Here is a 13,177-nt window from a genome sequence, read left to right on the forward strand (position 1 = left end):
GAATTTTAAAACTATTTTTCTGTTTCTATTGAAATTCTCACATGGTTTTTCTCCAGTGGTGATTTTCTGAGTCAAATTCTTTCTGTCCTGATGTTTACCTAACTTGATAATGTTTTTGATATTAAAAAAAATGTTTTTAATGTTTATTTTTGAGAGAGAGAGAGAGCGAGCAAGATAGAGCATGAGCAAAGGAGGGGCAAACAGAGATGGAGACACAGAATCTGAAGCGGGCTCCAGGCTCCGAGCTGTAAGCACAGAGCACAACACACGGCTCCAACTCACAAACCATAAGATCATGACCTGAGCCGAAGTTGGAAACTTAACTGACTGAGACACCTAGGTGCCCCTATTTTTGAGATTTCAAAGTTGGTTTGCTAACATCTTCATCTTTTTTCATCTATCTTCATAATACACTTAGCTTATGATGGGTTTTTTTGCTGTATTGTCTATAAATTTCTAAGTATCCAGTGTTTTTATGGATGTATTTGGGTAGAGATAGGATTTGTTTTCTTAAGTTCTAGATGTATTCATTTATTCAAAAGATAAAAGTTCTTTAGAGTTAAACTTTTTAATATATTTTCCATTTTTTCAAAGTTTTCAGATTCATCACCTTTTTCACTAGCATCTCAATTTTTTCATTCTACTTTAACTATTATTTTGCCCTTTAGTCATTTATTAGTTTTAAAATTCACTTAACAAAGAGCACTAGCCTACCACCAGAATTCTACTTTTGCTTCTATTGCTTCTGTATTTTTTGAAATATGAGTAAATCACTGTTTTTGAACAGATTTTCTCATCTCTAAAATGAATGTACCATTTCATTTTCAGCTTACAGTTTTTCAGCGATGTTCAAGTAATATGATTGAAAAATTTTGAAAAATATTTTGAAAAAATATGGAAAGAGAAAAGCAACCCAAGGGTTTACAGGCTTACCTGCAATATCTTTTTGATATTTGTATCATTTCTAACAAACTTTATCCTCCTAAGCACTGTGGGCATGTTTTGGAACATCAATGAGCATTAAACACTTGCATACTTCACAGCAGAGTTAAACTTCTAAAGTCTGATGTTACAAGTAATTTCTAGCTGATATGAGAACTGGTACTAACCAGGGTAACTTTTAAAAAAAATTTTTTTTAATGTCTTTTATTTATTTTTTTGAGAGACAGTGCGAGCAGGGGAGGGTCAGAGAGAGAAGGAGACACAGAATTTGAAGCAAGCTCCAGGCTCTGAGCCAGCTGTCAGCACAGAGCCCGACACGGGGCTCAAACCCATGAACCATGAAGTCACAACCTGAGCAGAAGCCGGACGCTTAACCGACTGAGCCCCCCAGGCGCCCCCCAAGGTAACTATTTTGAGGCCGAGTATAAAAAGTTGTTTAATAAAGATTAAGTGCTGTGCTTTTATTTTGCTCCATTAATATATCCATTTCATTAAAATTTTTTTTTAAATTTATTATTGAGACAGAGAGAAAACAGAGCATGAGAAGGGGAGGGGCAGGAGAGAGAGGGAGACACAGAATCTGCAATAGGCTCCAGGCTCTGAGCTGTCAGCAAAGAACCCAATGTGGGGCTCAAACCTACGAACCATGGAATCACTACCTGAGCTGAAGTCGGCCACTTAACTGACTGAGCCAGCCAGGTGCCCCTAATTTTATATTTCTTAAAAATGTTTATTTTACTTTTTTCCTGAGAGAAAGAGAGCACAAGCAAGGGAGGGGCAGAGAGAGAGAGGGGAACAGAGGATCTAAAATGAGGTCTGTGTGGACAGCAGTGAGCCCAAGGTGGGGCTTGAACTCGTGAGATCATGACCTGAGCCAAAGTTGGATGCTCAACTGAATGAGCCACCCAGGAGACCCCTTTTTAAAAGATGCTGACAGTTCAGAGCCTGGGGTCTGCTTCAGATTCTGTGTTTCCCTCTGTCTCTCTCTCTTCTCCTCCCCTGCTCACACTCTCTCAAAAATAAACAAAAAAAAATTGTAACACTTTCAAGTCACTCGGATAGGTCCTAATGAGTTATTACGACCAATACTAAATTATTTCTAATTATTAGTGTGTGTAAAGAAAGCTCTTCCTGAATACTTAACTACAGCATACTTTATTTCCAAGGTCTTTATCTTTGTCAACATCAAGTAACCATTTAATTAGGCTCCTGACCTTGAGGTACATGCTGTAGTTAAAATGCAGTATCCAGGGAGTTAAAAGGTATGCATTTGTTTTCTTTTTAAATATGAAGATCACTAGTTAGAAAACACATAAAGGAAGAATCTTACAAGTCCTAAACTCAAATGGATCTAATAAAGGATTGAGAAGATCTTGCAAAATATCTCATTTCAGAACATTAGATTAGCATCAAAAACATTTAATTCAAATCTAAACATACAAAATAAAAACCGGAAGTATTTGGTGCAGCTGCATTTAAATGTTAGGTGACTCAATACCATGATACGGGTCCATAACATCCTGCGGTATTGTGCTCAGATGGTTTTTCTGCTGGCCCTGTTTCGGTAATCTTTACTCATCTAAATATTACTTCCAACTTGGGACTGTTTCTTTCAATGAACTACAACGTTTAGCAAACAAGTAATTTTGAACAGCACTAAGCAATACATACAATTTCTAAGAGGAGTGCTCCAGCTCTGGATTTGGAACTGAAAGTAATAAAAATTCTCAGAATTACCCTAAAAACAAACTGAAAGACCTAAACATTGGGGTAAAAGAATAATGAAAAGTATTGGGAAAAAAATTACCTTTAGAAAGGCCAACTCATTTTCTGCTATGAATCACGTCTTTTGAGAGGAAGGGTATTAGCTTGAAAAGATGGTAAAATGTATGTATTATGCTGTCCTGAGTTCCACTCAAAGAGAACTAATTTCCACATTGGACTCATTTAGTGACAGGTTTGGATTATATTTATTTTACCACTTTGTTTTTTTTTTTTCCCACTGGATGTTGGAGAAAGCTAAATGTGTAGGACTAGATGGAGAAATAAAGTTGGATAAATTCCTCTACTTAGATAAAACTCCCACTTAGGAGAAAGTGATAAAGGTTCACAGTAATTCAACATTTATTTTACTACGTCAATACTTGAAAAACATGTACAATCTTAAAAGATGAACATACAGTCTAAATAAAGTCATTTTTTAAAACTTTATTAGTACTGTTTACCGATGGGGAGATGCAGTTTATTTACACCAGCAGCCAGAGGGGCAAGGGGAATACACAGTTAGCAATCTGTATAGGATGGACTAACTTATGCAAAAATAATAATCTCCAAAACAAAGGACAGTGGTGAGCTTCACTACACTTCCCCAATGATCCCAGCATGCGATAATGCCAGGCAAGGCCCCTGGACATGCGGTGGTGGGAACTAATGTATGGAAGAAAAAGCCACAAACCACAAAAATTTGTAAAGAACCCCTTCCCCCCATACACACACACACACACACACACACACACACACACACACACACAGATACATAATAGAATTACAGGGTGATCAATATACTTAGTTGAGGAAGGAAAGAAGAATAGGAATTCTGCTGTTAAAGGGAAGACAGGTAGGTAAAGGGAGAGTTCCTAACCACTGTCAACTATATGGTAGGGAGCATTCACTCCCCAGAAAAGAAAGGAGTTAGTTTGTCCCCTTAGGGCACCTGTTGGACCCAGCCTTCATACCCATCCAGGGCAGGCCTAGGGCCACTGTCCTATTAACGAGAGGGCAAAAAACAAAAACAATAACCAAGAGGGAGGTAATATGAACCAACGATTATTCAAAATTACTTTCCACTTCTTCCTTTAACCAAGAGAAAGATCAGAAAGGAAACAGTAGTATCACAATCAGAGCTCCCTCCCTGAAGGAAGAGTGGACCATGACCCTACCTTCAGCCTGTTTCCCAGATGTCATTTGGGAGCAGGCTGAAGTTTTACTTAGATCTTTCTTTCCCTCCGCATCCTCTTAGAAGGAGATGCCTATATTATTTTAGCTGTTGCTGAAGTTTAACTTTATGAAAAGTTGTCACAATTCTTGAAGACCCATCTGTATCTACATCTTAACCCTGACCAGAACAATTCTAGGGGGAGAATGCAACCATAGACAGTCTTGAGGTCCTATTACTATGTCCTTAATGTCTGTATGTAACACAAATCAGTCCATACAGTCCAAACAGTTCCTTCTGAGATACGGAAAAACACATGCACAGCAAGGGTTAGAGAAAATAGATCAGGATCCACTCCATCCCTGTGTGTGTCAGTCAGCCTGTACTGGTCTTCTGCTTAGGTCCTAAGAGGCAGTATCCAAGTGGAAGTGGGAAAATGTAACTCCTTATGAAGTAAGACACAGCAGCAAGGCATCTAACAAGGCAGTCCTACAAGAAAATGCTTAGGCATGACGCTGCCTTTCATATACAAAAAATTATGTTCTCTCCCCATTATAATCTGAACAGAGGAACCCCCCAGAAAAATTCTTCCATGGATTTCTTTAAAAAAAAAAAAAGGAAGAAGGAGGAGGAGGAGGAGGAGAACAAGAAGAAGAAAAACTTAAAAGAAGCCAAGGAAAGGGAAACTGGGCAGGCTTCAGAAGCAGACGCATCAAGAGAGATGAACTGAAACTGGTTGGCGTGAAAGCAGGGTGGCAGGCAGCACCTAGAGTTGTGAGCTGCACCAGATAGGCAGTGGAGCAGGGGACAGGAGGAACATGGGGCCAAGCCAGACAGATGAGGCTGGGCCCCTTACTGGGGCACAGAATGAGGTAAGAAAACATTTCAAATAAAGCAGCACCGTTCCCGCTCACGTTGGGGCTCTCACCCCTCTACACTTCATAAACCCTCGATCAGGGAGTAAAGTGGAGGGTGGTTTTGATATGTGGCTCACATTTCCCATCCTTGCCTCTCCCGTTCCCTGACTTCTGACGACAAAAGGACAGCTCTTGTTGTCAAGAATGTCCAAATGGGACTGAATGGAAGGGGCTGCCCCTCATGAGGGACAGAGGTGGGGACAGTCTAGATGGTCACCACAACAGAGCTTTGACTGACCAACCCAAGGAACAGGGGCGTTCAACAGGATACTGCAGTCAGAGGAGAGACAACCCAGTCTTGCTCCTTGGCTCCTAGTACTAACCCATGACCATGGAGGGTAGCTGGAAGTTCCCTCTGGGCTCAGCTCTCAAATCACAGTCTCCTGCACAGCCTATATACTCTTCTGTAATTCAGTCCTGCCCCCAGCACAGAAGGCAGGTAGTGACCTGGCATAATGACCAAGTCAGACACATGGACTGGCTAGGTAATTAACTAGTAACTCAGAGTAGGAAAATGACTGCCCCACCAAACTGCTGTTCACAGCATAATATATCCAGATATGAATCTTGCAGTTTAAGAGATCGTGCATAGTTGCAGAGGCCCTTGCTACCTCCTCGAGGGATCATGACTAAATCCTCAGCCTGCCTGGATAACCAAATTGTCCATTTACCAAGCCTGTGCCACCGGGTGGGGTATAAGACAAAGGGCTCTGTTCAGCAAAAGGTTAGCCCTTGTCCCCAGGTCTGTTCAAGTCACTGTAAATGCTGGACCTCTGGGAAACTGGTAGCTTTGACCTTTTCTTCTTGTTGGAGCCAAGATCACAGAGCTTCCCCTACCAGATTCAGCTGTAATTCTTTTCCTTGGTTTTCCCAAACTGGAACTGTTAATATCCAGATCTCATACCTGACTTTCATTTGTCTTGGAGAAGTCCGAATTGGAGGCTCAGAGATCACAGGAGCAGTCCCACTGAGGCCCAGGGAGTAAGGCCCGACCATCAGCTCTGTCCAAAGCGTCAGTTATCCAGAAAGCACTTGACATGAGGCTGACCGCAAGGCTGAGGAACCAAAGGATTTATATGCGGGGTACACGGCTGCTCACCTGTGCACTGGACACAGCACACTTGCGCACTTCCTGGTGTAGAGCTCTACCTGCATGGTATGGTGCACAGGATGCACAGCTCCTCCTGTCCAGGGTTTCAAAGCTGATTCCAGATAATATATAAAAGGATCCGAATTCCTAACTTCTCCACTTTGGGTTTTTAAAGGCTAGGATCTTCAATGGGAATTGGGACTTTTGTCTTATTTTATTATTTTTTTTTTCTTTTTCGACTTTAGATACCTAACTCCTCCAAACCACAGGACCGGTCTATGTTATTGTCCTGGTCACCCTCTGACTCTCTCATGTTGCAGCTACTGGAATTCTGGGGGTGAGCGTTGCAGCTGCTGATCAGGCCCATTCCCAGATTCTCCGGGAAGGGAGCAAAGCGGGAGGCGGCAGGCTCCTTTATCTTCCACAGGCTGAATGCCAAAATCCTTCACACTACCAGTTTCTGCGAACTCCAGGTAGAAGTAGCCACACTTGACTGCCCGGTGCACCTCAAAGCAGAAGCCCAAACAAGAATCCTCTATTAGGTCTATGTATATCTCCTGAGCGATGGCCTCTAGCTTGTTAGTATCCAGGTTAGCCAACGAAATTTCCTCCATTTTAATTTGTAAACGACTGTGGAGAGGGCGCTCGTATTACTCACAGCAGCACCAGCAGCAACACGTCGGGCTCCTCGGGCCGCGCCTAGGCCTACAAGCCTGTCAGGGCCGCGTCCTCAAGCGGCGGGGGCGGAGGCGTCGGCGGGGCGGAGGCAGAGCAGCGGCCAGCGGCAACTGCTCCGGAACCTCAAGTCCTTCAGTTTCTCCTGGCGTCTCCAGGGGTCTGGGACTTTGAGCTCAGACTGGCCCCAGACTGACCGCCAACGGTCTCCCAGCGCCTCGGCCAGCAACCCCGGCCTCTTCCGCTCTCAGGTCCGGGTTTAGCCCCGCCTCCTAACTTCCGTTCCTCAGTCCGCCTGCGCACTGACTCGGCGCAGGCTCGCGCCGCTTCTCCCAACGCGCAGGTCCCTGGAAAGCCTCGCAGTTTATGAATTCGTTTGGGTCGAAATGCTAAACGGACCTGACTTTTATTATCTCTAACGTAAAAGGATTGCAAGAATGCTGCTATTTTCTGAAGTGATTTTATTTGTAGATTTAGACATTCGCTAATGAATTCAGCACACATGCTTAATTGTGCTCATGAAAATGGCAAATAATGACGGGCACCTTTGTGGTAGGATTCAAAATACGATTTTAGGAAGAGTTCTTTGAATACGTTTGAAAATTTGACTTATATAATTGACTTAATCATCTATAGTTAACTGCCGCACTTGTCATTTAAATCCACTAGATGGTGCAAGGAAACAAATTACAATATAGTTTACTTTTCCGTCTTAAAAAAAGAAGTGAACTGGGCACTAAAGACATAATTCACATATATTGATCCCATGAACCTAAGGCGTTTATCTCATTTATAAGGCCATTAAATCAGCGTGATTATAAGTAGGTTATCATATACATCTCTAAAATAATGCAAAGAGAAATTTATATGTCCATTTTCTATTAAAGAGGGAGGCAGCCTGAAATACGTTAAGTAAACTGGGAAATAAAGGAAACTTCTCCTAAAATTATGGAGCATGAATATGAGACTTACATCCAATCTACCTGAGTTTAAATCCTAGATCTAACATTTAGCCATTCCGTATTTATTTATCTGAATAAAGTTAGTCTCTATTTCAGGGTTAAGATTAAATGATACTGTAAAAAATCCTCTTGTGACAACGCCTTACAAGTAAGCAAGCATTCAGTAATTGTCAGCTCTTTTAATCATATTAATTACGGACTAGAATATAATAAAAATGGTATGGTATATAGTTCACTTTTTGCTAGTTTTTTGGTCCCTGCCACCACCACTGTAATAGAACAGCCTCTTGAATCTTTATAATTTATCAAAAAATAGGTGTAACTAAAGAAAGAAAAATTTAAATATATCTTTCTGATTCTATAATTTCTTTTCCAGAATAAAGAAAAATATAGACACGTATCTTTCATAATGTGATTCATATCATCATATGATTATCAGAACCCTTTTAAATAGTTTTTAAATTCATTCTTATTATCTCACTTCATATGAAGGTTAAGTACAGTTAAACTTATTTGGTTTATGAGTAATTAATCAGTGCTTATACCATCCAAATTTTTTGATTATATATTTTGTCATCTTAAAAATCACAAATTGGCAGTTATAAAAGATTTTTAAAGCATAAGCTATTTAAGATCCATGCATTATAAAGCTTTTTATATAGGACAGAATAATTTTTCTACCACAGCTATTGTGTAATTTATATATTCTCCATTCAAAAATTGGTACCATATTTTGATATGTTGGAATCTGCATATAGCCACCTGCCAATCCATAAAATACAATGATTAAGTGCACAAGCTCTTGAGTCAGATTGCTTCCTACCGGTTACTATATGTGTAAACTTGCCCTATCTACTTAACTTACGTAACTCTGTTTTCTCATTACAACATGTCAGGGACAGTTCTCATCACACAGGTTTGTTGTAAGATTTAAACATGACAATAAATATAAAAGTTTTCACAAAGTATCTGACAAAAGTATATAATACTGTATTGTTTACCTACTATTGTGATATGTCTAGTTAAGAAAATAAAGATGTAAATAGAATCACTTCCAATACTTTTCTCTCATGCCTTCTTCAAATCTGTTTTAATGCAACACTTCTCAAACCTTAATGTTCCTACAAACTGTTCAGAGATCCTTTAAAAATTCAGATTATAGTTCAGTATGTCTCATGTAGGGCCTGAGTTACTGCATTTCTAACATACTCTGATGCTGCTGGTTCAAGGACCTCTTTGAGTAGCAAGAAATTAAAAGGGCTTGATTGTGGACAATTGTTCTTCATGGTGATTGTCTCCCATATAATTTGTTCTTGCCAAATTATCATGAGAGCCTTTGTGTATTTGATTTTGATGGGACAGAATAAAAGATTGTTTCTCTGCTCTGTAAGTCCTCCTTAGAATGTGAGAGCTGGAAGTGAAGTCCTCACTTTATTTAATAAGGAGGGGTCATCAATAAAATATACTTCAAAAGATACACAAGCAGACCATTGTATTAACTGAAATTCAAATAATCAGGATGATGGCTAGGTTTAGAAGTTCTGTCCATATTTTATCATATTTACTTTTAGAACAGCAACACTTTCATGACATTGAAAATTTGCATTGATGTTCATTGTCACCTTATTACCTCTCTTCTATTTGTTTCATTTAACTAGATTGCCTTACTTCTTACTCAAATATACTGAAAGCCTTTATATTATATCAACGTGCCACAAGAAGAAGTTAGAAGGAACTCCTTAGTTCTTTTTTTTAAAATTTTTTAACATTTATTTATTTGAGAGAGAGACAGATGTAGAGCATGAGCAGGGGAGGGTCAGAAAGAGAAGGAGACATAGAATTAGAAGCAAGCTCCAGGCTCTGAGCTGTCAGTACAGAGCCCAATGTGGGGCTTGAACCCACGAACTGTGAGATCATGACCTGAGCTGAAGGTGGTCGCTTAACCAACTGAGCCACCCAGGCACCCTGGAACTCCTTAGTTCTATTGCAATTAATAGGGTTGAAAATATTTAAGCTTTGGTATAAAAATGAAATAAAATAAAATAGATATTCTCCACTATCCAAACATTTTTTTTCAATATAAAGCAAGTGATGGGGATTAAGTCTTCATAAGTAAGTGATTTTCAAACAATATGTACATCATATAGGTTTAAAATATTTAGTCCACAATTTAAGAACAGCATAAGGAAATTACTGTGAAATTTCAATTGTCTATTTTCTTCCCTTTCACTTGTAATATATGCCCTGAGAAAATCTGCTCTTTCAAAGAGAAACATATTTTAAATTATTATCTAACAGCTTTTATTAAGGGTTGAAAGTCCATAAAACAACCATTTAAAATAATTTATGTTTATTTTTTAATTTACTTTTGAGAGACAGAGAGAGACAGCGTGAGCAGGGGAGGGCCAAAGGAAGAGGCAAATATAGAATCTGAAGCAAGCTCCAGGCTCTGAGCTAGCTATCAGCACAGAGCCTGATGTGGGGCTCGAACCCACAAACTGTGAGATCATGACCTGAGCTGAAGTCGGACGCTCAACTGACTGAGCCATCCAGGTGCCCCAAAACAACCATTTTTGAATAGTCACACGTTGTGTGTGTTCACATAAAATAGAAAAGTGAGATAGTAGAGTGCATCATGGATAGACCTGGTAGCCAAAAGACAGGGGTCGCTGTCCTATTTCTGCTACTAATTTATCAAGTGACTTTGGGCAAGAAGGTGAATTCACATTTGTAAAAAAATATAGGTGGGCTCATGTTTTTTGAATGTTTCTTTTAAAACTAAATTTCTGTGAATTGTGTAATCTGAGAAAACAGGTTTTCAAGTTAGAGATATATGTGTGTGTGTGTGTGTGTGTGTGTGTGTGTATAGATTTCATCTACTGAACACTAGCTCAGTGTGTTGTAATTATCTTGCCTAATATCTGAAGGTGTTATATGTAGATGTTTATTTTTAGTTGAAAAATTTAATTTCTGTGATGAATTTGAACCATATGAAATTCACTTTTACTTATAAAATATTCATTAAAACTATATATTTTTTCCTTAGTTACCCAGGTATTTAAAAATAAGTGAATAGCAAATCACAGAGGGAGGGGACATTTGGCCACAGCTATCTCCTTTCATTGGACCATGATTTATGTCAGAAATAAGTTATGTAGTATTATGCCTTCTTGTCAGTAGTTTGCAAAAAGAAATGTATGCGTGTCGTAAGTCAACAGTAACCACTCATGCCCTTTCAGGCATGGCCAGCTTGCTTGAAGTTTCAAATTCATCCTCTGCTGAAATCCATTTTTCAGGATTTGCATTTAAAAACTGATTATCATGACTTGCATGAGATTCTGAGATGCCACAATTTGATATTAGATAAGAGTGTCATGCTAAAATTGCAATGTCTAAAATAAATTTACGATTTTAATCTGCCCTACTAAACTGTGAAATCAAGGTGACTTAGTGAATCTTGGCATTTATAGCAACTCTGGCTTATCATCTTCTAAAAAGTAAGACGTTGTAATCCTGCTAACTATAGTTAGTAGTGTAGTATATGAATAAAGTTTTTAGTATTTAGCATAATATAGTCTTTTTTAAAAAGTTGATCTTTCTATATATCAATTGTGCAAACCAGTTTGATCTACAGAAGGGCTCTAGAAGTTCTCTGGAATTATTTTCATACACTTGTATGTACAGAAATATGCTTTAAAAACATTTAAAAGGTATTTATGACATTGTTTTGTAAGTTATAATCTATTTCAATATAATAATTTGTTGCTGGACCCTCCCTACACGAAAGTGTTCATCATAGTATAGAGAAGGATATGTGTATACCTTACAATACCCAGAAAAATGTAAACCTGAACACAGAAAATAATTTCTGATCAGGCAATATGGATGTGGCAACAATTAACAGAGACTTTTAAAAACCCGTTTTAATTTCTTTTTATTTTAAATTTTTTTTAGTGTTTTTTATTTCATTTTAGTTTTTCAGAGAGATAGGCGGGGGGGGGGGGGGAGAGAGAGAGAGAGAGAGAGAGAGAGCGAGCATGAGCAAGAGAGAGTGAGAGAGAGGAAGACACAAAATCTGAAGACAGGCTCCAGCCTCTGAGCTGTCAGCACAGAGCCTGATGCAGAGCTCAAACCCACAAACCATGAGATCATGACCTGAGCCTGAGCTGAAGCCAGATGCTCAACCAACTAAGCTACCCAGACGCCCCTGTTTTAATTGCAAACTTATAGAATTGCAAGAATATTAGAAATAACTTACATATATCTCCTCTTCACTCAAATTTACTTAACATTTTGCCACTTCTACACTCTCTCTCCCTCCCTTCTTCTCTCCCTCCCCTTCTGGAATTTCCTTATCACAAACTGATCTGAATTACTGTTCTTCCTAATCTATTGGATAGTAGATTACAGATACCATGCCCTATTACTTCTAAATATTTCAGTGTGCCTATGCCATAAGGTTGTCAACATTCTCTTATCAATCACATTACAATGATCAAGTTTAAGATTTTGGCTAGTTTAAGAATTGACTAATACTATTGTTTAAAATACAACCCACGGGGCACCTGGGTGGCTCAGTCAAACATCCAACTTCGGCTCAGGTCATGATCTCAAGATTCGTAGGTTCGAGCCCCGCTTCGGGATTTTTGCTAACAGCTAGCTCAGAGCCTGGAGCCTGCTTCAGATTCTGTAACTCCCTCTCTCTCTGACCCTCCCCTGCTCGCTCTGTCTCCCACTGTCTCTCAAAAATAAATTTAAAAAATACAACCCATATTAAAATATTGCCAAATATCCTAAAAATGCCCTTTCTAGCATTTTTTTTTTTCTTGGAAGGCAATCCAGAACTAGATGTTGCATTTACTTGTCATGTTTTTGTAGTCTCTTTTAATCTGGAACAATTACATAGAAAAATTTGAAAATAAAACAATCATGTACACAAATTCAAAGACATTCCATTTCAATCTAATAAAAATAGTTTTAAAGACTTGTCCTTTCTCTAATGAAAGCTAACAAAAAAGTATGTTAGCAGATCAGGCTGAGCCTGGTGTCTCAACAGGTTAAGGGTCAGCCTCTTGGTTTCAGTTCAGGTCACGATCTTAGGGTTCCTGAGATGAAGCCCAGCATTGTGCCTGAGATTCTCTCTCTGCCCCTCCCCTGCCCCTTCTCCCTCTCTCCCTCTCTTTCTCAATAAATAAATAAAACAAAAAAAAAATGAAGATAAGGGGCACCCGGGTGACTTAGTCGGTTAATCTTCCGACCTTGGCTCCAGTCATGATCTTGCAGTCCAAGGGTTGAAGCCCTACATCAGGCTCTGTGCTGACAGCTCAGAGCATGGATCTTGCTTCAGATTCTGTGTCTCACTCTCTCTCTGCCCCTCCTCAGCTACCACCCCCCACCTGCACCTCTCTCTCTCTCTCAAAAAAAAAAAAATTAAGATAATTCTAAAGAAAGCTCATCTACCAGAGTAAGTTTACAATTCAGACAGCTCAGGTTTCTTTTGGACACAGATATCTTCTGGAATTTCTATTACATTAGTTTTTAAATATATTTAATTACGGTAATATTGATTCCTTTTCCTCCACTACTAGTCCATATACTTTAGAAGAGCTTGATCTTGCTAATTCTAATTTTGCCAAGTACAATAATTTTTAGAATT

The 13,177-nt window shown here is 39.1% G+C and overlaps 1 protein-coding gene across 1 annotated transcript; it reads right to left on the reverse strand.

The window, feature by feature from the left end:
* Positions 1-3,054: 3,054 nt before the first annotated feature.
* On the reverse strand, positions 3,055-6,803 carry ATXN7L3B (ataxin 7 like 3B). Its single transcript, XM_029955179.1, has one exon. The coding sequence runs from the start codon at positions 6,496-6,498 to the stop codon at positions 6,205-6,207; it is 294 nt and encodes a 97-aa protein (XP_029811039.1). The 5' UTR covers positions 6,499-6,803; the 3' UTR covers positions 3,055-6,204.
* Positions 6,804-13,177: the final 6,374 nt, after the last annotated feature.

This window comes from Suricata suricatta, chromosome 10, assembly GCF_006229205.1.
Source record: "Suricata suricatta isolate VVHF042 chromosome 10, meerkat_22Aug2017_6uvM2_HiC, whole genome shotgun sequence".
NCBI classification, from domain to species: Eukaryota; Metazoa; Chordata; class Mammalia; order Carnivora; family Herpestidae; genus Suricata; species Suricata suricatta.